This window comes from Somniosus microcephalus, unplaced genomic scaffold, assembly GCF_052327205.1.
Source record: "Somniosus microcephalus isolate GS21.2 unplaced genomic scaffold, FLI_Smic_1.0 unresolved_chr7, whole genome shotgun sequence".
In the NCBI taxonomy this organism is placed as follows: domain Eukaryota; kingdom Metazoa; phylum Chordata; class Chondrichthyes; order Squaliformes; family Somniosidae; genus Somniosus; species Somniosus microcephalus.
In genome coordinates this window covers 7874099-7896129 of record NW_028225185.1, presented here as the reverse complement: position 1 = coordinate 7896129, position 22031 = coordinate 7874099, and the positions used below count along the sequence as shown (strand labels likewise).

General features: G+C 53.8%; 1 protein-coding gene across 1 annotated transcript in view; it reads left to right on the top strand.

The window, feature by feature from the left end:
• Positions 1-12423: 12423 nt before the first annotated feature.
• The window catches only part of rhbg (Rh family B glycoprotein), a 50389-nt gene continuing 40781 nt past the window's right edge, over positions 12424-22031 (top strand). The window contains 1 exon segment of the mRNA XM_085978544.1: positions 12424-12732. Within this exon segment, the coding sequence (XP_085834670.1) occupies positions 12543-12732 (190 nt within the window). The 5' untranslated portion in view covers positions 12424-12542.

The window sequence follows — 22031 nt, the reverse complement described above, 5'->3', positions numbered from 1 at the left end:
GTCACGAAATGCCAGGCAGAGATAGAGCGCCTTGTGCAGGAAGTCACAGAGGCTAGGGACAGTGAGATGAGGCTACAGGAGGAAAACGCACACCTCACCCAAGAAGCTAGCGAGGGCAAAAGCCACACGAGGCACAAGATAGAGTTCCTAAAGTGCCAAATTACAGAAGCAAAGAGTAACGAGATGAGTCTGCGGGAAGAGAATGCCCGCCTCACCTCAGAAGTAACAGAGCAGGAGGAAAAGGTTAGGGAGGTACAGGCAGCTTATAAGCTGGCCTGCGACCAAAGGTTTAGTGGAGCAGATCATGCCCCATGTAACAGAAAGATAGAGAGTTTGGGTATGGAGTTATTAAGGACTAAAGGGATGGTATGTCTCATAAGTCCGAAGGGAAGTCCGTCAGACAGTACCAGCAGCCCAAATCAAACTGCCTCACAGGCAGCACCCAGAACAGAGCTGGCTAGGGAATTAGAGATCCCAAGACCGCAGCCCACAGCTCCGAGTTTTGAGGAGCTCTGTCAGCAAGAAGGGGTGGACAATGGGGTGGTAGGAGAACGCCAGCAGGTCCCGCTAGGCAGGTGGGGACCAGGACCAGTGTACCCCCTCCGACAATGGAGGTACGGTCCGCCCGTGAACGATAATAACCCAGGGGCTGTTCAGCATACCTATCTGATACCCTATGATACCCAACAGCTCAGAGGCCTGGTGAAACATATTCCCCTGCTCTCCGAAAAGGGAGACCCCTCAATGCACTTCCAAGGGATAGAACAGGCAGCCTGTGTTAACGGCTGTGATGACGAAGAGAAAGCCAAAATGTTGCTTTTCCCTGTAGATAGTAAGCTCTATCAGACCCTTTCAGATGAGGCTAAGAGAGGGCAGAAGGGTTTTGAGGACCTAAAGGAGGAAACACTGGAAGCCATGGGTGCGAACGACGGCAGTCTGTTCGATCGCATAGGGAAAGCTCTGCAGAAGGAAGGGGAGACCCCACAGGCATTTTTTGCAGACAGGCTGTGGCCAGTCTACAACAGCGCGTGTACAGGGGGACAAGATAGAGCACACCTGAACCAGCGGCAGCGGAACCAATGGCTTCGTTGCCTGGTGTCCAATTGCCTGCCCCAGATAAAAGCAAAGGCTGATACTTGGTTTGACCACCGAGACCCCCTAGCAACCGAAGAGACTGTAATCTGGCAGCTCACAGTAGCATATAGGAATGGTAGGAATAGTGGGACCCCCCAGCAAAAGGGTAAGGTCCACGAGGTTAAACCTGGGGCTCAAAACAAGAAAGAGTGGCGCCAGGAGGGGAGCCGTCCCTCCCAGAACAAGGTCACTTGTTACAGGTGTGGGGAGGATGGCCATTGGTGCAGGGATTGTGAAAAGCCTGGGATAGACGATAAAGCCAGAATCCCCGCAGCCCCAACTCAGAAGGCAGAGACAGAAACTCCTCCCGATACAGTCGAGTCCGTCATGGAGTCGATAAAATCTTTCCTCAGGGCCAATCAGGGAAAGGTAGCAGCCATCAGTGGTGCTGCAGCCCCCTCGCCCACCTTTGCCTCCCCACAATGACTGGAGCCCGCGTAGCCTGTCCGTCTGCGTAATCTCCGGTACGATGAGTGGAAGAGCACAAAGTGGTTCCACGCCAACCAATGTAAATTGTATAAATCTGACCATACAAGCCCAAGTTCACAGGCTGTAAAGACAGGCGCTGTGGCATGTTTCAAGGGAGAAGTTGTCCGGCCCACCAATTGGGACACTTCCCCGCCCCAGTGGGACCTAAGTTTTGGCCAAAGTTTAAGTTTGAACCAGTTATTTAGTTCAGAAACAGAGAAATCTGCAGGCTGCTGCGAGTTCATTCACAGAAAATCGCTTGGGGAGGCTCCAGGGAGGAGCTGCCCTGTGAAGAGACCGCCCGCGCATGCGTAGTCGCTGGTCTGGAGACAGGAATTCCCCAGTCTTTTGAATGGTCTGTTCACGCAGGCGCAGTTCCCCAGCCCGTGACCACAGCGGCTCCTCTTCAGTTTTCCTGCGCAGATGCAGTCGCCTGTTTGAATACAGAGATTTCACAGCCTCTGCCGTGGGACTCCGGGGAGGAGGTTCGCGCAGGCGCAGTCGCCTGTTTAAAGGGACAAGTTTCCCAGCCCGCTTCTAGAGTGGTTCCCCCTATGGTGTGGGACTCTGGGGAGGAAGGGATAGCAATTCCTCTTGCAGGGGACATATGGAAGGAGCTGGTACCAGGTTTTGGACCTGGAGAGGAAGATTTTCAGCCACCAGCAGCGGGTGGTGAGGGGATACCTGCCCCCAGTACAGGAGTGGGTAGGGAAAAGGAGACAAACCCGGATTACTGGCAGGCTGCCAGGTATATTAAACAGTGCGGGCTGTTGGCATCAGGGGGAGAAGGTTCCCAGCCAGCTAGGGTAGTGACCCAGGCTCAGGGTCCATCAGCCAAAGTTTCCCCCACAGAGATGCCCCTCAGAAGGTCTCAGCAGGTCCCCAAGCCCAAGATAAGATGGTCACCAGATTACTTGCCACAAAGAGCAATCTCCCGAGCCCGGGAGGAAACAGATCACAGAGGTCCCCAACTAGCAGCCATAAGCTGCCAGGGACGAGAAGCTGGAGGCAGTCCAGCTTTGCTGCAGGCAGCAGTAATCTGCGACAGTGACACCAGAGATTAACCTGGCCATCCGGAGATGGGCGGCATTTGTATTATAGCTTTGTGTTAAGTTACCAATGTTTATAGCTTGCTTTTAAGGTGTTTAAATTTTAAGTTTAGAATGCAACTAGTAGTTTTGAGTTTAAGTTTAAAGTTTAAGTTTATAAGTGTGCCAAATGCTTGTATTTTGGTCCGAGGTCGAGGGACCCGACCATGTCTCCACCTAAAGCAGCAGGTCAGGGAGAGACCTGGCTGCATGTCCTTTTAAGTTCTTTTGCAGGAGAGTGGACAAAGGAGCAGCCCTGTTCGCCCAGCCCGAGCTGGGCATCGAATGAAGATATGGTTATACAGATTGTTGGGGATCACCTCGCCACTGGACAAATCCAGGAGGAGATCCCGCAGCGACCTTCGGGAGAAACCGGACAGGGTCCGGAGGAACCTGCCTACTCATCCTACGCAGAAGAGATGGCCCCAGCCCAGCACTATCCTGACTGAATTTCGCTTGCGGGAGACCTCGCTATTGAGGAGTCATGGTGGGGAAGCGCGGGCGCCTTGTCAGGTAGGGACGCGTTCCCCGGGAGTGGGTGGTGATGGCCCGGGAAAGATTGTAAAGGGGAGGGGGAGACCCAAGAGTCGCGTGGGTGCATTCGGGGAAGGGAGGAACTCACCCGGGGCGCACGGGCAAAGTTGGAGTGTAAGTGTGGTGGGGAAGGATGAGTGGGTGGCCGGATCTGGGATCCAAGTTTGAGTGTGGGGCCAGTGAGAGCCGCCACACAGGCACCCATCATTTTCTGCAGCCAGTCGAGGGAAGACGGGAGGGGGAGGGACTGGGAGTCGCGATCCCATACTCCCCGGTCTCGGTCTGTGAAACATGAGGGGTACCCCGCCTCCACAAAGGGACAAGGGAACGGCTCAGGGCTGGTGGATCAGACTGTTCTGTAAAATCCATTCTGTATGTTTTAAAGGTTTAAGACCATTAAAGGGGGGGTGGAAGGAACATTTACTGCCCGGGTGGGAGGAGCAATACCCACACGAATTTCATGACCCATCATTGGCACGTGATGGTCGGGGTTTATTTCAGCATTTTGTTTCATATGTTTCAGCATTTTGTTTCAAATGTTTAATGAAGATTTTTGTATTTTGTTTTACAGTTCCAAGCGGTGCAGAGGCGTAGGACCCTCTCCGTGTTTGGGATCATTTTGATTTCATTGTAGAACCAAGATTGCAACATTTTGTAATATGTGATAATGTAACAAGTGGTGCAGGGGTATGAGTCCCCTATTGTAACGTTTTGTATCTGCAGATGCCTACCATACCACGGTTTTTCTCGGATTTGAGGGGAATAGACAGATCGGGGTAGGTAGGTAGCTATAGGTAAATACAGGGGATGATTGTTTCACAGAAATCACAGAAATCACAGAAACCACACAGTGCAGATAGAGGCCATTTCGGCCCATCGAGCCTGCACCGACACATATCCCACCCGATCCCCGTAACCCCTACACCAACACATATCCCACCCTATCCCCGTAACCCCACGTATTTAATCCCCCTAACACTAAGGGTCAATTTATCATAGCCAATCAACCTAACCCGCACATCTTTGGACTGTGGGAGGAAACCGGAGCACCCGGAGTAAACCCACGCAAACACGGGGAGAATGTGCAAACTCCACACCCTGTTTGTGGGGGGTCAGAAAATTTTGCACACTTCTTCAAGAGGATACTACAAGCAAGCTGGAAGTATCCAAGGGTGGGTGTAGGGGTCGCAAAATCCCCTCAGCCCCCGAAGATCGGGAAATATTAATCCACATCGTGGACAAAGACTTGTGTGATTTAAATTGTCTCTGGGTTGGACAATGTTTTAAAACATACCCAGAACCGCAAAAGGCTGCGTTAAAAAGCTCGTAAGCTGGGCAGCACTTGGACACTGGAATCAAAGAACTTTGTGAAAATCGCACACTTTAAGATTGTACATTTTATTAAAAGATGTACTCTTGAGTTTTGGACTGTTAGAAATGGCTGAACAAACCTCATGGAAACAGAATTTAAAAGGACAGACAGGCTGTTAGCATATGAAAAAGCTCAGCGCTGCCCTGTAGTGGGTTTGAATGGAGCCCGAGCTGTCAGTCACCCTGTGGTATTGGGCGGGTCCGGTAACCTACAAGCTGCTTGTTTACACTGGGGAGTAGCCGTTTGAATCTGCCAATCAAAGGCAGTTCAGGAAGTTCCCTCCCTGAAGAGATAATCGATTTGTTTACAGAAACTGCTACAAGGATGTTTGCACAAGGGATTAAACCACTTGACTGCAGTTTCGAGTGACCACAAAACAATGGGTTTCTGTTTACACTCCTCCCAAGCTGTTTACATAGTAATACAACTCCATTCAAAACCCATCAGGATGAATGAAGACACATTTAAACTGCAGCTTTACATTCAAAGCTCAGCACAGACATTTGAAAAGAGACATTTGGACTGAGGCAAGGAACAGTTCAAAATGAATGGGTTTGGATGAATCACCCATTACTGGACAATGGGAACAGTTGGATCCCTTTTGTTTTAGCCCAGAAACCTCCGGATCTGGGCGGGAACATTTCGGCCCCAAAATTGGGGTATAAGAGATAGCTTCTCAGAAGCATCTCTCTCGCTCTCTCTCTGGCCTTGCCTCCATGTGCCTCCAGCGTGGGAGTCTGTCTGAAGAAGTAAAACACCAGCAGTTTACTTTTAAAACACTAGGGTGTTCCTTTACTTCGGGGCAGTGAAGATCTAAGTTCGCAGGGCACGGAGCTGGCATTGCAGTGGTGAGCATATATTTTTCTGGCCTTCCACAAGTCAACTTAGGATAGGCATAAGGGTGGGAGTAAAGTGGGAATTTCGTTAGGATTGTGATTTTAGTCGATTTCCCTCGTTGTGTCCGTTTTTCCTCCCCTATTTAAGCAATTTTACCGTGATTACTTTGATCGTGTGGTGTAGTTTCTTTAGTTAATAAAGTTTGACTTTCTTGCATCCAGACCATTTGTCCGTTTTTAATATATAATTAATTATAAGTTCCTCCAGTCAGAACTGAAGGGGTGGGTTTAGCGATTCGAAACCGCAGGTTGGAATTGGTCACAGTGCAGTGGCAAAGGCTGCCTGACCAGGTAAATTACCGTAAACCAGGTAAAGGATGCCCCCCTACACTGCCTTGGGAGAGTTTGACCGGACAGTGTAGAGGGAGCTTTACTCTGTATCAACCCGTGCTGTACCTGCCCTGGGAGAGTTTGATGGGACAGTGTAGAGGGAGCTTTGCTATGTATTTAACTTGTGCTGTACCTGCCCTGGGGGTGTTTGATGGGACAGTGTAGAGGGAGCTTTACTCTGTATCTAACCCGTGCTGTACCTGCCCTGGGAGTGTTTGATGGGACAGTGTAGAGGGAGCTTCACTCTGCATCTAACCCCGTGCTGCACCTGCCCTGGGAGTGTGTGATGGGACAGTGTAGAGGGAGCTTCACTCTGTATCTAACCCCGTGCTGTACCTGCCCTGGGAGTGTGTGATGGGACAGTGTAGAGGGAGCTTTACTCTGTATCTAACCCGTGCTGTACCTACCCTGGGAGTGTTTAATGGGACAGTGTAGAGAGAGCTTTACTCTATATCTAACCCATGCTGTACCTGCCCTCGGAGTGTTTGATGGGACAGTGCAGAGGGAGCTTTACTCTGTATCTAACCCCGTGCTGTACCTGCCCTGGGAGTGTTTGATGTGACAGTGAAGAGGGAGCTTTACTCTGTATCTAACCCTGTGCTGTACCTGCCCTGGGTGAGTTTGATGGGACAGTGTAGAGGGAGCTTTACTCTGTATCTAACCCCGTGCTGTACCTGCCCTGGGAGAGTTTGATGGGACAGTGTAGAGGGAGCTTTACTCTGTATCTAACCCGTGCCGTACCGGCCCGAGAGTGTTTGATGGGACAGTGTAGAGGGAGCTTTAGTCTGTATCTAACCCGTGCTGTACCTGTCCTGGGAGTGTTTGATGGGACAGTGTAGAGGGAGCTTTACTCTGTATCTAACCCATGCTGTACCTGCCCTGGGAGTGTTTGATGGGACAGTGTAGAGGGAGCGTTACTCTGTATCTAACCCCGTGCTGTACCTGCCCTGGGAGTGTTTGATGGGTCAGTGTAGAGGGAGCTTTACTCTGTATCTAACCCGTGCTGTACCTGCCCTGGGAGTGTTTGATGGGACAGTGCAGAGGGAGCTTTACTCTGTATCTAACCCCTTGCTGTACCTGCCCTGGGAGTGTTTGATGGGACAGTGTAGAGGGAGCTTTACTCTGTATCTAACCCATGCTGTACCTGCCCTGGGATTGCTTAATGGGACAGTGTAGAGGGAGCTTTACTCTGTATCTAACCCGTGCTGTACCTGCCCCGGGAGTGTTTGATGGGACAGTGTAGAGGGTGCTTTACTCTGTATCTAACCCGTGCTGTACCTGTCCTGGGAGTGTTTGATGGGACAGTGTAGAGGGAGCTTTACTCTGTATCTAACCCGTGCTGTACCTGCCCTGGAAGTGTTTGATGGGACAGTGTAGAGGGAGCTTTACTCTGTATCTAACCCCGTGTGTACCTGCCCTGGGAGTGTTTGATGGGACAGTGTGGAGGGAGCTTTACTCTGTATCTAACCCCGTGCTGTACCTGCCCTGGGAGTGTTTGATGGGACAGTGTAGAGGGAGCTTTACTCTGTATCTAACCCGTGCTGTACCTGCCCTGGGAGTGTTTGATGGGACAGTGTAGATGGAGCTTCACTCTGTATCTAACCCGTGCTGTACCTGCCCTGGGAGTGTTTGATGGGACAGTGTAGAGGGAGCTTTACTCTGTATCTAACCCGTGCTGTACCAGCCCTGGGAGTGTTTGATGGGACAGTGTAGATGGAGCTTCACTCTGTATCTAACCCGTGCTGTACCTGCCCTGGGAGTGTTTGATGGGACAGTGTAGATGGAGCTTCACTCTGTATCTAACCCGTGCTGTACCAGCCCTGGGAGTGTTTGATGCGACAGTGTAGAGGGGGCTTTACTCTGTATCTAACCCGTGCTGTACCTGCCCTGGGAGTGTTTGACGGGACAGTGTAGAGGGGGCTTTACTCTGTATCTAACTCCGTGCTGTACCTGCCCTGAGAGTGTTTGATGGGACAGTGTAGAGGGAGCTTTACTCTGTATCTAACCCGTGCTGTACCTGCCCTGGGAGTGTTTGATGGGACAGTGTAGAGGGAGCTTTACTCTGTATCTAACCCGTGCTGTACCTGCCCTGGGAGTGTTTGACGGGACAGTGTAGAGGGGGCTTTACTCTGTATCTAACCCGTGCTGTACCTGCCCTGGGAGTGTTTGATGCGACAGTGTAGAGGGAGCTTTACTCTGTATCAAACCCGTGCTGTACCTGCCCTGGGAGTGTTTGATGGGACAGTGTAGAGGGGGCTTTACTCTGTATCTAACCCGTGCTGTACCTGCCCTGGGAGTGTTTGATGGGACAGTGTAGAGGGAGCTTTACTCTGTATCTAACCCGTGTTGTACCTGCCCTGGGAGTGTTTAATGGGGACAGTGTAGAGGGAGCTTTACTCTGTATCAAACCCGTGCTGTACCTGCCCTGGGAGTGTTTGATGGGACAGTGTAGAGGGGGCTTTACTCTGTATCTAACCCGTGTTGTACCTGCCCTGGGAGTGTTTGATGGGACAGTGTAGATGGAGCTTTACTCTGTATCTAACCCGTGCTGTACCTGCCCTGGGAGTGTTTGATGGGACAGTGTAGATGGAGCTTTACTCTGTATCTAACCCGTGCTGTACCTGCCCTGGGAGTGTTTGATGGGACAGTGTAGAGGGAGCTTTACTCTGTATCTAACCCGTGTTGTACCTGCCCTGGGAGTGTTTAATGGGGACAGTGTAGAGGGAGCTTTACTCTGTATCAAACCCGTGCTGTACCTGCCCTGGGAGTGTTTGATGGGACAGTGTAGAGGGGGCTTTACTCTGTATCTAACCCGTGCTGTACCTGCCCTGGGAGTGTTTGATGGGACAGTGTAGAGGGAGCTTTACTCTGTATCTAACCCGTGTTGTACCTGCCCTGGGAGTTTTTAATGGGGACAGTGTAGAGGGGGCTTTACTCTGTATCTAACCCGTGTTGTACCTGCCCTGGGAGTGTTTGATGGGACAGTGTAGAGGGAGCTTTACTCTGTATCTAACCCATGCTGTACCTGCCCTGGGAGTGTTTGATGGTGCAGTGTAGAGGGAGCTTTACTCTGTATCTAACCCGTGCTGTACCTGCCCTGGGGGTGTTTGATGGAGACAGTGTAGAGGGAGATTTACTCTGTATCTAACCCGTGCTGTACCTGCCCTGGGAGTGTTTGACGGGACAGTGTAGAGGGGGCTTTACTCTGTATCTAACTCCGTGCTGTACCTGCCCTGAGAGTGTTTGATGGGACAGTGTAGAGGGAGCTTTACTCTGTATCTAACCCGTGCTGTACCTGCCCTGGGAGTGTTTGATGGGACAGTGTCGAGGGAGCTTTACTCTGTATCTAACCCGTGCTGTACCTGCCCTGGGAGTGTTTGACGGGACAGTGTAGAGGGGGCTTTACTCTGTATCTAACCCGTGCTGTACCTGCCCTGGGAGTGTTTGATGCGACAGTGTAGAGGGAGCTTTACTCTGTATCTAACCCGTGTTGTACCTGCCCTGGGAGTGTTTAATGGGGACAGTGTACAGGGAGCTTTACTCTGTATCAAACCCGTGCTGTACCTGCCCTGGGAGTGTTTGATGGGACAGTGTAGAGGGGGCTTTACTCTGTATCTAACCCGTGCTGTACCTGCCCTGGGAGTGTTTGATGGGACAGTGTAGAGGGAGCTTTACTCTGTATCTAACCCGTGTTGTACCTGCCCTGGGAGTGTTTAATGGGGACAGTGTAGAGGGGGCTTTACTCTGTATCTAACCCGTGTTGTACCTGCCCTGGGAGTGTTTGATGGGACAGTGTAGAGGGAGCTTTACTCTGTATCTAACCCATGCTGTACCTGCCCTGGGGGTGTTTGATGGGACTGTGTAGAGGGAGCTTTACTCTGTATCTAACCCATGCTGTACCTGCCCTGGGAGTGTTTGATGGGACAGTGCAGAGGGAGCTTTACTCTGTATCTAACCCATGCTGTACCTGCCCTGGGAGTGTTTGATGGGACTGTGTAGAGGGAGCTTTACTCTGTATCTAACCCATGCTGTACCTGCCCTGGGAGTGTTTGATGGGACAGTGTAGAGGGAGCTTTACTCTGTATCTAACCCGTGCTGTACCTGCCCTGGGGGTGTTTGATGGAGAGTCTCCACGGATGTTACCTGGCCTGCTGAGTTTTTCCAGCATTTTCTGTTGTTATTTCGGATTTCCAGCATCTGCAGTATTTTGCTATCGTACTAATATCTCCTTATGTGTCTCGGTGTCAAATTTTGTTTGATAATCACTCCTGTGCGGAGCCCTGGGAACTTTTTGTACATTAAAGGTGCTAGATAAATCCAAGCTGTTACTCTGTGGCAACACTCCTCCCTAAACCATCACCAACACAAGATAGATTCAGTGGACGTTCAGCTCATTGCCGGCCGTGGGAGCACACTGTGCGCAAAATGGCACTGTCGGAGGGTCAGTACTGAGGGAGTGCCGCACTGTCGGAAGGGCAGTACTGAGGGAGCGCCACACTGTCGGAGGGGTGGTACTGAGGGAGTGCCGCACTGTCGGAGGGGTGGTACTGAGGGAGCGTCGCACTGTCGGAGGGGCGGTACTGAGGGAGCGCCGCACTGTCGGAGGGGCAGTACTGAGGGAGCGCCGCACTGTCGGAGGGGTGGTGCTGAGGGAGCGCCGCACTGTCGGAGGGACGGTACTGAGGGAGCGCCGCAATGTCGGAGGGGCAGTACTGAGGGAGCGCCGCACTGTCGCAGGGGCAGTACTGAGGGAGAGCCGCACTGTCGGAGGGGCAGTACTGAGGGAGCGCCGCACTGTCGGAGGGACAGTACTGAGGGAGCGCCGCACTGTCGCAGGGGCAGTACTGAGGGAGCGCCGCACTGTCGGAGGGGCGGTACTGAGGGAGCGCCGCACTGTCGGAGGTGCGCTACTGAGGAAGCGCCGCACTGTCGGAGGGGCAGTACTGAGGGAGCGCCGCACTGTCGGTGGGGCAGTACTGAGGGAGCGCCACACTGTCGGAGGGGCAGTACTGAGGGAGCGCCGCACTGTCGGAGGGGCGGTACTGAGGGAGCGCCGCACTGTCGGAGGGGCAGTACTGAGGGAGTGCCGCACTGTCGGAGGGGCAGTACTGAGGGAGCGCCGCACTGTCGGAGGGGCAGTACTGAGGGAGCGCCGCACTGTCGGAAGGGCAATACTGAGGCAGCTCTGCACTGTCGGAGGGGCAGTACTGAGGGACCATCGCACTATCGGAGGGGCAGTACTGAGGGAGCTCTGCACTGTCGGAGGGGCAGCAGTGAGGGAGCGCCGCACTATCGGAGGGGCAGTACTGAGGGAGCTCCGCACTGTCGGAGGGGCAGTACTCAGGGAGCGCCGCACTGTCAGAGGGGCAGTACTGGGTGAGTGCCGCACTGTCGGAAGGGCGGTACTGAGGGAGCGCCGCACTGTCGGAGGGGCGGTACTGAGGGAGCTCTGCACTGTCAGGGGGGCGGTACTGAGGGAGTGGCGCACTGTCGGAGTGGCGGTACTGAGGGAGCTCTGCACTGTCAGAGGGGCAGTACTGAGGGAGCGCCGCACTGTCGGAGGGGTAGTACTGAGGGAGCACCGCACTGTTGGAGGGGCGGTACTGAGGGAGCACCGCACTGTCGGAGGGGCGGTACTGAGGGAGCGCCACACTGTCGGAGGGGCAGTACTGATGGGAGCGCTGCACTGTCGGAGGGGTAGTACTGAGGGAGCGCCGCACTGTCGGAGGGGCAGTACTGAGGGAGCGCCGCACTGTCGGAGGGGCAGTAGTGAGGGAGCGCCGCACTATCGGAGGGGCAGTACTGAGGGAGCTCCGCACTGTCGGAGGGGCAGTACTCAGGTAGCGCCGCACTGTCAGAGGGGCAGTACTGAGTGAATGCCGCACTGTCGGAAGGGCGGTACTGAGGGAGCGCCGCGCTGTCGGAGAGGCGGTACTGAGGGAGCGCCGCACTGTCGGAAGGGCGGTACTGAGGAACGCCGCACTGTCGGAGGGGAAGTACTGAGGGAGCGTCACACTGTCAGAGTGGCGGTACTGAGGGAGCGCTGCACTGTCGGAGGTGCCATCTTTCGGATGAAACGTTAAACCCAGGCCCCGTCTGCTCTCTCAGGTGGATGTAAAAGATCCCACGGCCACTATTGGAAGAAGAGCAGGGGGAGTTCTCCCCGGTGTCCTGGGGTCAATATTTATCCCTCAACCAACATCACTAAAACAGATGATCCGGTCATTATCACATTGCTGTTTGTGGGAGCTTGCTGTGCACAAATTGGCTGCCGCGTTTTCTACATTACAACAGCGACTACACTTGAAAAAAAAGTCTTTGATTGCCTGCAAAGCGCTTTGGTACGCCCTGAGGTGGTGAAAGGTGCTGGAGAAATGAGATTCTGTCTTTCAAAGAGCTGGTACAGGTATGATGGGCTGAATGGCCTCCCTCTGGACGGATCCCTTGTTCCTCTGCCTGTTAATTGGCGAATTGCTTTGCAACCTGCCTGGCATTATTTCTTTTTGCAAACAAAAAAATGATGAGGGGCGTGATTTCGGCGTTGTTTGCAAGTGACATAGTTGGTGGGCCAGACGCAGGGACTATATAAAGGTCTCCCTCTCTGGCTCTCTCACACACTCAGCAGCCTCTGTGTGTCGGTGAGGGAGGCGGACAGCCAGCCAGCCGGGATCTTGCAGCCTTTCTTTGCAAAATTGCCGACCAGATATTTGGTTCCCAGCCATGAGCAACGCCTCCACCAACATGCGGCTGAAGCTGCCTCTCATCTGCCTCTTGCTGCAGCTAGCGCTGATCATCCTCTTCGCAATTTTCGTCCGCTACGACGGCGACACCGACCCCAAGGAGTGGTTCAGGCGGAAGGCGCAGGAGAACGTGACGGACGCCGAGAACGAGTTCTACTTCAGGTATCCCAGTGAGTGACACACAATACCAAAAGAAAAGTTTCAAACTTTTCAACTTTGTTTTTCCCACACCCTCTCTCTCTCTCTCCTTGTTTCGGAGTCACCCTGATTTGACGTTTGGCAACCTCCTTAAGAGGTTTTTAATCGTTGACCGCACCCCCGCCGCTGCTGGGAGAGTGCAGTGCAGGGCGGCGATGCCCCCCTTAGCCGAATAGCAGCTCCCCTTTTCTGGCTACTTGCACCAGGGGTTGATGGGGCGGGGTGGGGGAGGGGGGGGGCTAAAGGGCAAAAAGAACACGACGCCTTCTCTTATTGTCACGGTGATCAGATTGGGGTCGTTCCCCGCCAGGTATAAAGGGGGGTAAAAAATAATAAGTGTTTTTAAAAAGCAACTAAGGGGAAGCAGGGGTGGGGGGGTTGCAGATTAGACAATTTTACACCCACCTGACGAGCAGCAATTTCAAACCGGTCGCAAAAAACCGGCCGCGCCTCATCTCGCCGCCCGATTTTTTTTTCCGCTTCGCGCTCCCGGCCGGGGAGCGCTTCTCGTAAAGTGGGCCCGCGTATACCTGCAGTGTCTCCTAGTGTGTTTTACTGAGACGCACAGGCTGGGCGGGGCCGCTCCCTTCCCTGAAGGAATAAAGACTTGCATTTCTCCAGCGCCTTTCACCACCTCAGGACGTCCCAAAGCGTTTTACAGCCAATGAAGTACTTTTTTTGTGAAGTGCGGTCGCTGTTGTAATGTGGGAAAAGGCGGGCAGCCAATTTGCGCACAGCAAGCCCCCACAAACCGCAATGTGATAAATGAGCAGATCGTCTGTTTTTAGCAATGTTGGTGGAGGGACGATGCTCTGTTGTTGTTACAGCTCTCTGAAATTTCTCTCTCGCTATTTGGGGCTCGATATTAAACACCCAGCGATGTAACGGCTCCTTTCCTGCTCCTTAGCTCGAACCAGATCGATTCATTCTTTGAGCCCTCGAGTACATGGTCCGTCCCTAGAACTGTAATATTCTCCAATACTGCCAACCGCCCTCCTTTTCTTGTGTTCCTCCCTATCCCTCCTGAAGGCATTGTAGTCAGGAATATTTAAAGGTCCCATTCCTGCCTTCAATGCGGAGATAGTTTGGGTGTCAACTAAGCATATTTACATAAACTTCAGCTCGTCCAAAATTCGACTGCCCCCGTGTCCTAACTTGCACCGGGCCCCTTTCACCCATCACTTCCCCACCCCCCCACCCGCCACCCCCCCCGTGCTCACTGACCTACATTGGCTCCTGGTCTGGCTACGCCTCGAATTTAAAATTCTCATCCTCGTGTTCAAATCCCTCCTCCCTATCTCTGTGACCTCCTCCAGCCCCTACAACCCCCCGAGATCTCTGCGCTGCTCCAATTCTGGCCTCTGGCGCATCCTCCCCGATTCCCGTCGCTCCGCCATTGGCGGCCGTGCCTTCAGCCGCCCGGGCCCCGAGCTCTGGAATTCCCTCCCTAAACCTCTCCGCCTCTCTCTCCTCCTTTCAGACGCTCCTTAAAACCGACCTCTTTGACCCAGCTTTTGGTCACCTGTCCTAATATCTCCTGATGTGGCTCGATGTCAAATTTTGTCTGATTTACGCTCCTGTGAAACGCCCTGGGGCATTTTACTACATTAAAGATGCTGTGTAAATACAAGTTTAAGCCATCTCTAAGTTGAAGCCACTGTACCTTAACCCCATGTAGCAACTTCAGCCTCTAGCTGATCAACATTATTTGTAGCACTCCTCGAATTAACACACGCGCATTCTAACATCATGTTCGCTGGCTATGCAATTTCCCTCGCTCTAACTCCTCTCTTCCTGCGCTATTCTTTATTCTGTTGCTGTTTGTCCCTCCTAGTTCTCTAAGCACCTTGTCTCGCCCCTCTATTGGTACGTCCTGGCTCCACTGCCGCTGCCAAATAAGTTTAAACCCCGCAACACAGCACGAGTTAACCTCGACACAAGGGCATCTGCTCTGGGTTCAAAGCTGACCGTGCAGAATCAACAAAAACAGCACTTAGTCATCTGGAGCATATATTAACCCCTTCCCAGGGACACTCAGCAAAACCCAGAGTCTCTCTCTCTCTCTCTCTCTCTCTCGCGCCTTAGACATCAAAGGTCGTGGGTTCGAGTCCCACTCCAGAGACTTGAGCACCAAATCCAGGCTGACACTCCCAGATTCAGTACTGAGGGAGCGCCGCACTGTCGGAGGGGCAGTACTGAGGGAGTGCCGCACTGTCGGAGGGGCAGTACTGAGGGAGTACCGCACTGTCGGAGGGGCAGTACTGAGGGAGTGCCGCAATGTCGGAGGGGCAGTACTGAGGGAGCGCCGCACTGTCGGGAGGGCAGTACTGAGGGAGCGCCGCACTGTTAGAGGGGCAGTACTGAGGGAGCGCTGCACTGTCGGAGGGGCCGTCTTTCAGATGAGACGTTAAACCAAGGCCCCGTCTGCTCTCTCGGGTGGATGTAAAAGATCCCACGGCCACTATCGGAAGAAGAGCAGGGGGAGTTCTCCCCGGTGTCCTGGGGCCAATATTTATCCCTCAATCAACATCACTAAAACAGATGATCTGCTCATTATTGCATTGCTGTTTGTGGGAGCTTGCTGTGCACAAATTGGCTGCCGCGTTTCCTACATTACAACAGTGACCGCACTTCAAAAAGTACTTAATTGGCTGTAAAGCGCTTTGGGACGTCCTGAGGTGGTGAAAGGCGCTGGAGAAATGCAAGTCTTTCTTTCATCAATACTGGGGGGACTTCAATGATCTTAATATAGACTGGGGAAAAACAGAGTAAAGGGCAAGGAGGCCGAAGGCTTCTTAAAATATGTACAGGAGATCGTCCTTAATTAATATCTGAAAGGGTGGTGGATACAGATTCAATAGCAGCCTTCAAAAGGGAATTGGATAAATACTTGAAGGAGAAAAAATTGCCGGGATCTGGGGAAAGAGCGGTGGGGAGTGGGACTAACTGGATTGCTCTTCGAAAGAGCCAGCATGGACTCGATGGGCCGAATCGCCTCCTTCTGTGCCGTACTATTCTATGATTCTTGCCCAACAAAGAAGGAAGCAGTGCTGGATCTAGCTCTGGGGAATGAGGTAGGGCAAGTGGAGAGTGATTCAGTGGGGGCGGGAGGGGGGAGCATCTGGGTATCTGGGTAATAGCGATCATAATATAATCAGGTTTAATATAGTTATGGAAAGGAACAAAGAAAGATCCAGGGTGAAAGTACCCAACAGGATGAGAGCCAATTGCAGTGATTTTGAGAAGGGATCTGGCACAGGTGGACCGGAAACAAAGATTGGCCAGGGAAACTGTAAAGGAGCAATGGCCAGCCTTCAGGGCGGAGATAGTTCGGGGACAAACCAAGCACATTCCCACAAGGAGGATATACGGGGCGCACAAAGCTTGAGCTCCCCGGATGGCAAAGGAAAATAAAGGTTAAAATAAAACAGAAAAAGGAGGTTTCTGACAAATGTCAGGTACAGAATACAGTCGGAAACCAGGCAGAAATAGAATGCGGGGGGAAATTGATAAAGGATATAATATTGGGAGCCTAGCATCATAGAATGGTTACAGCACAGAAGGAGGCCATTCGGCCCGTCGAGCCCGTGCTGGCTCTCTGCAAGAGCACTTCAGCCAGTCCCACTCCCCCGCTCTTTCCCCGGAGCCCTGCAAATATTTTTCCTTCAGGTACTTATCCAACTCCCTTTTGAAAGTCACGATCGAGTCTGCCTCCACCACCCTCTCAGGCAGTGCATTCCAGATCCTCACCACTCGCTGCGTAAACAAGTTTTTCTTCACGTCGCCTTTGGTTCTTCTGCCAATCACCTTGAATCTGTGTCCTCTGGTTCTCGACCCTCCCGCCAATGGGAACAGTTTCTCTCTATCTACTCTGTCTAGATCCCTCATGATTTTGAACACCTCTATCAAATCTCCCCTTAGCCTTCTCTGCTCCAAGGAGAACAACCCCAGCTTCTCCAATCTATCCACATAACTGAAGTCCCTCATCCCTGGAACCATAGAGTCATAACCGCACAGAAGGAGGCCATTCGGCCCATCGACTCCGTGCCGGCTCTCTGTAGAGCAATCCAGTCAGTCCCATTCCCCCGCTCTATCCCCGTAGCCCTGCAAGTTTAATTCCCTCAAGTCCCTATCCGGTCTCCCCTTGAAAACACTGAGGCCTAGAAATTGGGTTGGTAGCGCCGGCGCTGAGCGCCTAAAGAGACCTAGAATTGGGGCAATGCCCTATGTTGGGGCGAACGCTATGAAGATAGCGACAACTCAGATATTGACTATACATTTAGCGCCTGCGCTAAGTGTTTGCGCGCGCCCGCGAGCGCAAGCAGTTCATGACGTCATTTCAATGTGCAACGCCTTCTAGGAGCGCCTGAGCGCATATTGGATGGCGCCCGGAGCCTTAGCGCCCAGCACTATTAGTGACAGTTCGAAGGAGGGCTAACAGGCCCTTCTCGGAGTAGGGGGGCGCTATTTAAAGGGGACAGCTCTAGTGCAGAATCTTCCGCCACTTGGCCTGCTCATTGCGATCGTTGCTAGAGAGAGTTGGCAAGCCAATGTGGAGCGGAGTTCTGGGATTTGAGCTTCACAGTACTTGGGACCTTCAACCCTGTCCGAAGCACTTGCAGCACTACACCTAAAAGCCTTTTGACCAACTGGCATCGGAATGGTAGCTTGTTTGGAGGGCGACGGCCTCATCGCCCAACACTGTGAAGGGGCAGAGAGACGGCGGGAGAGAGGGCCGGGATTGGCCAGAAGGAGGAGGGGCAATGGAGGTCGGCCAATCCGACGGGATGCTGCGAGGGTCTTTAGGCAGCAGGTGACAAGCCTTGACATGTCGGAGGAGCAGTGTTTGGGAAGGCTCCGATTCTGGAGGGACATTGTTACTGATCTGTGCCACCTGCTTGGTCAGGATCTGCAGCCGCGTGAACGCTGCAGAACCTCTCTGTCCGTGATGGCTAAACTGACTGATGGCCTCCGTTGTTATGCCAACGGATCCTTTCAGTCAGCCATTGGGGACATTGCGACTGTCGCTCAGGTTGCAGTCCACTGTTGCATCCGGCAAGTTACAGAAGCCCTTTATAGGCGAAGGCGTCAATTCATTACCTTCCCTCGGACCCTGCACAAGCAGGTGGAGGGCGCGCAGGGTGTCGCTTCTATTGCGGACTTCCCCATGGTGCAGGGGGCGAGTGACAGCACACACGTGGCTTTGAGGGCGCCATGCCATCATCCTTAGGACTTCCGCAACCGCAAGGGGTTGCACTCCCTCAACATGCAGCTGGTCTGTGACCACCGCCAAATCATCATGGCAGTCACCGCGCATTTCCCAGGGTGCAGCCATGATGCCTTTATCCTGCGGTTGACCTCAGTTTGTAACCTTTTTGAGGGGCTGCCTCGAAGACGAGGCTGGCTTACTGGGGACAAGGGCTATCCTCTCTGGCCATGGCTGATGACAACACTCCGTGTGGCCGACACCCCAGCAGAAGAGCTGATCAGCAGCGGCCATCAGGCGACCAGGCACAGTAAACAGCACACTATTGGTGTTGTCAAAAAGCGTTTCCAATGTCTGGAAGATTCGGGGGGATCCCTGCAGTACTCGCCACAGCAAGTGGGACACATCGTCGTCGTCTGCTGCATGCTCCACAACTTGACGAATCGACGCACACAGCCAATTCCAGCTGTCCCTCAACGACTAGCTGAGCAGGCGGAGGAGGAGGAGGAGGAGGAGGAGGAGGAAGAGCAGGCGGAGGAGGAGGAGGAAGAGCAGGCGGAGGAGGAGGAGGAGGAGAAGGAAGAGCAGGCGGAGGAGGAGGAGGAAGAGCAGGAGGAGGAGGAGGAGGAGGAAGAGCAGGTGGAGGAGGAGGAGGAGGAGGAGGAGGAAGAGCAGGTGGAGGAGGAGGAAGAGCAGGCGGAGGAGGAGGAGGAGGAGGAGGAAGAGCAGGCGGAGGAGGAGGAGGAAGAGCAGGAGGAGGAGGAGGAGGAGGATGAGGAGGAGGAAGAGCAGGCGGAGGAGGAGGAGGAGGAGGAAGAGGAGGAGGAGGAGGAAGAGCAGGCGGAGGAGGAGGAGGAGGAAGAGCAGGCGGAGGAGGAGGATGAGGAGGAGGAGGAGGAGGAGGAGGAAGAGCAGGCGGAGGATGAGGAGGAGGAGGAGGAAGAGCAGGCGGAGGAGGAGGAGGAGGAGGAGGAGGAAGATGGAAGGGCTGCTGAAAGTGGAAGGGCCATACGTCAGAGGCTCATCTGGACTCCTGTCGACGCCCCTGTGGCGGAATGATGAGAGTCTTAACTGATGCGCACTTTGGATGTTTGAGGGCCTCTGAATGGCAGCATCACTGAAAGTAGTCACATGCACCATGCCACATTGAAACTTCTGTTTATTGGCACAAAAGTCTTTCATTACAGCTAAACAACGTAATGTCAACAGAAACCATAACTTTCAAAATAACTGTGAACTGTTCGGCAAAGCCGCAAAACTCAACAAACCTTCTGCAAATATAACAACAGGTGAGGGTGTCCTTGCATTTGGACAAACAAACGTCTCAGCACCTCCCTCTACAACTGGCCCCTTGAGGGAGAACGACTTCTCTTTCACGCCCGGCCCCTTCCCTCCCTGCTGCTCCGACGTAATTGGACCCCAGTGGCGGCCTCAAGGCTGGGGGATGCCTGCTCACTGTGTGGAAGCGCAGAAGCCCCTGAGGGACGGCCTGGCCGACCTCTGGGCTTGGAGGGTGCGGACGCAGGATGCTTGATGTGACCATGGCTGGAAGCAGTGTGGCCTGCAGGTGGTGGCAGCTGCAATGCAGGCCTCCCAGCGCTGGCATGTGCAATGGTCTCCTGCCGAGAGAGGACACCTGCACCATGGTCGGACGACACACTGGCTGGCTATCTGAGGGGAGCGGCTCGGCTCATCCGCCACAGTCGCATGCTCCACTGATTGCTGGCCTTGTACGGGAGTGGAAGGGCCCGGGGTGATCCTAACTGATGCAGAGAGGGTGGCTACAGTGAGAGATCGCGTTGCGTCAATCTGGCTGTGGAGGAGCCCAGCAAGTGACTGCGTGGCAACAGTGAGGACCTGTGTGCCAGGTGCCAGTGCTTCGGAGAAGGCCTGGACAGTTCTTCCCATTGCTTCGGACAAGCCAGGTGCCGACCGCTCCACTGCCTCGGACAAGCCCTGCACAGACCTTTCCAGGGATTGTCCGAAGCCCTGAACAGTCCTTTCCATAGCCGACTCAAAGCCGTGGACAGTCCTCTCCATTGTTGGGCCGAAGCCCTGGATAGTCCTGTCCATTGTTGCCCCGAAGCCCTGGATAGACCTGTCCATTGTTGCCCCGAACACCTGCAGAGTCCTGTCCATTGTTGCCCCAAAGCCCTGGAGAGTCCTCTCCATTGTTGCCCCGAAGTCCAACATACTCTTAGCCAATGAATCTATTGACTCAGGCATCTTCTCGACTGCAGCCCTCAGCTCCGTGTGTCTGACCCGGGCCTGTTTGCTCATCTCAGCCAGGCGACGCACCTCATCTGCACTCTGTGCAGCAGTCATGACGACCTGCCTTGCCCTCCGGGGAGACGGTGGCCGAACTTACCTATCCCCCGTGTGTTGCTGCATGCCGCTTGGTCTGGCAACTGGTTCACCCTCAGAGCGCCCCCCCCCCCCTCCCCTCCAGGGGACTGCTATCCCCAGTCTGTAGATGTCTCCGCTCCCCGGATTCTGCAACGGCTGGTCCGGAGTCCTCCTGCTCCCCGCCTCCGGTGGCACTGGCACTGGCAGCTTCAGCGCGTTGAGCCCGAGTTGGTGCTGCTTCATCTGAAAGTGGGAGGTGGAAGAGTGGCTTTAGCAGAAGGACAGGTTTGCTGAAAGGCATGCCAGATTGCGGCAAGGCTCTGACATGGCTGCACACTGAGGATGCATGCTGGCGGGGGGACCAAGTGGAAGGCAACAGGTGGAAAAGGTGAGAGTCTTACCCTCGCTGTCGGTAATGGGGTCGGCAGATGCAGTGGTCACTGGACCAGACAGACGTCCTCCAAGTATCTGGTGCACTCTCTCCTCCAGATCCGTCAGAGTGACCGCTTGTGGAGGTCCGCCACCGGTTCGACGCTGCTCCTTTCGGATCATCGCCAGCTTGGACTGCAGGGGAAAGAAGGGGATGTTCTGTAACATTATGCCTTGAGACCTCATCGCATGCCCCCCATGGTGCAAGAGCCCTTACATGAGGCCTTGAGAGATCATCGCATGCCCCCCCACGGTGCAAGAGCCCTTACATGAGGCCTTGAGAGATCATCGCATGCCCCCCATGGTGCAAGAGCCCTTACATGAGGCCTTGAGACATCTGTCCATGTGTGTGGCCAGAAAGGGCCATGGGTGCTTGCTGACAGATGGCCATTGGCGCATCATTGCAGCAGGGTGCCCGAAGTCAGCTGCAGATGGAGGGAATCAGAAGTTTGCTAAACCATCACTCACCCTAACGATCCGTGTGAGGTCGTTGAATTTCTTCCTGCACTGAACAGGGGTCCTGGTCGCCATGCTGCTGGAGTTGACCCTCACAGCAACCTCCCTCCAAGATCGTCGGTAAGCCTTCTGATTCGGCCTCTTGCCATTATCCGGACACAGGACCTCTCGACGGTGTTCAACTGCAGCCACCAAGTGGTCCAGAGCCTCAGTGCTGAAGCGCTCTGCTCTCTGTCTAACCTTCTCCATGCTGAACAAGTTTGTACCGCCAGACAAGGGCGAGCGGCGAATCTGAGGCCTACAGGGCGTTGGGTGTTGAAGCTCAGGCTGACTGACCCACCCCTTCAAGAGCCGGCCGGCGCCTGGAGGTCTCGTGGTTTCCCGTAATTGAGTTCACCTGCGCTGCGCCCGTCCGCGTCGACATTGAGTAGCGCCTGAACTTTTGCGCCTTAAGAGCACCGTGCAACGACTGAATTAGCGCCTCAATCCCCTTTGGGGGCGATGCAACCCAATATCTCGCCAGGCAGCGATAACTTTCGCCTGGCTATAAACTTAGCGCTTCGCCAGTTCTAACGCCTCAAGCGAGGCTATACCCAATTTCTAGGCCTGAGTGTCTCCACTTCCACCACTTCCGTCAGCAGCGAGTTCCAGGTCCTCACCACTCGCTGCGTAAAAAAGTTCTTCCTCACACCCCCCTGAATCTCTTGCCCAAAACCTTACATCTGTGCCCCTAGTCCTTGTCCGATCAACTAGTGGCAACAGCCTCCATCAATACAGTGAGGCAGTATAATCCAAATGGCGCTATTTTGATGGGGGGGGGAAGGGTGCGAGAGC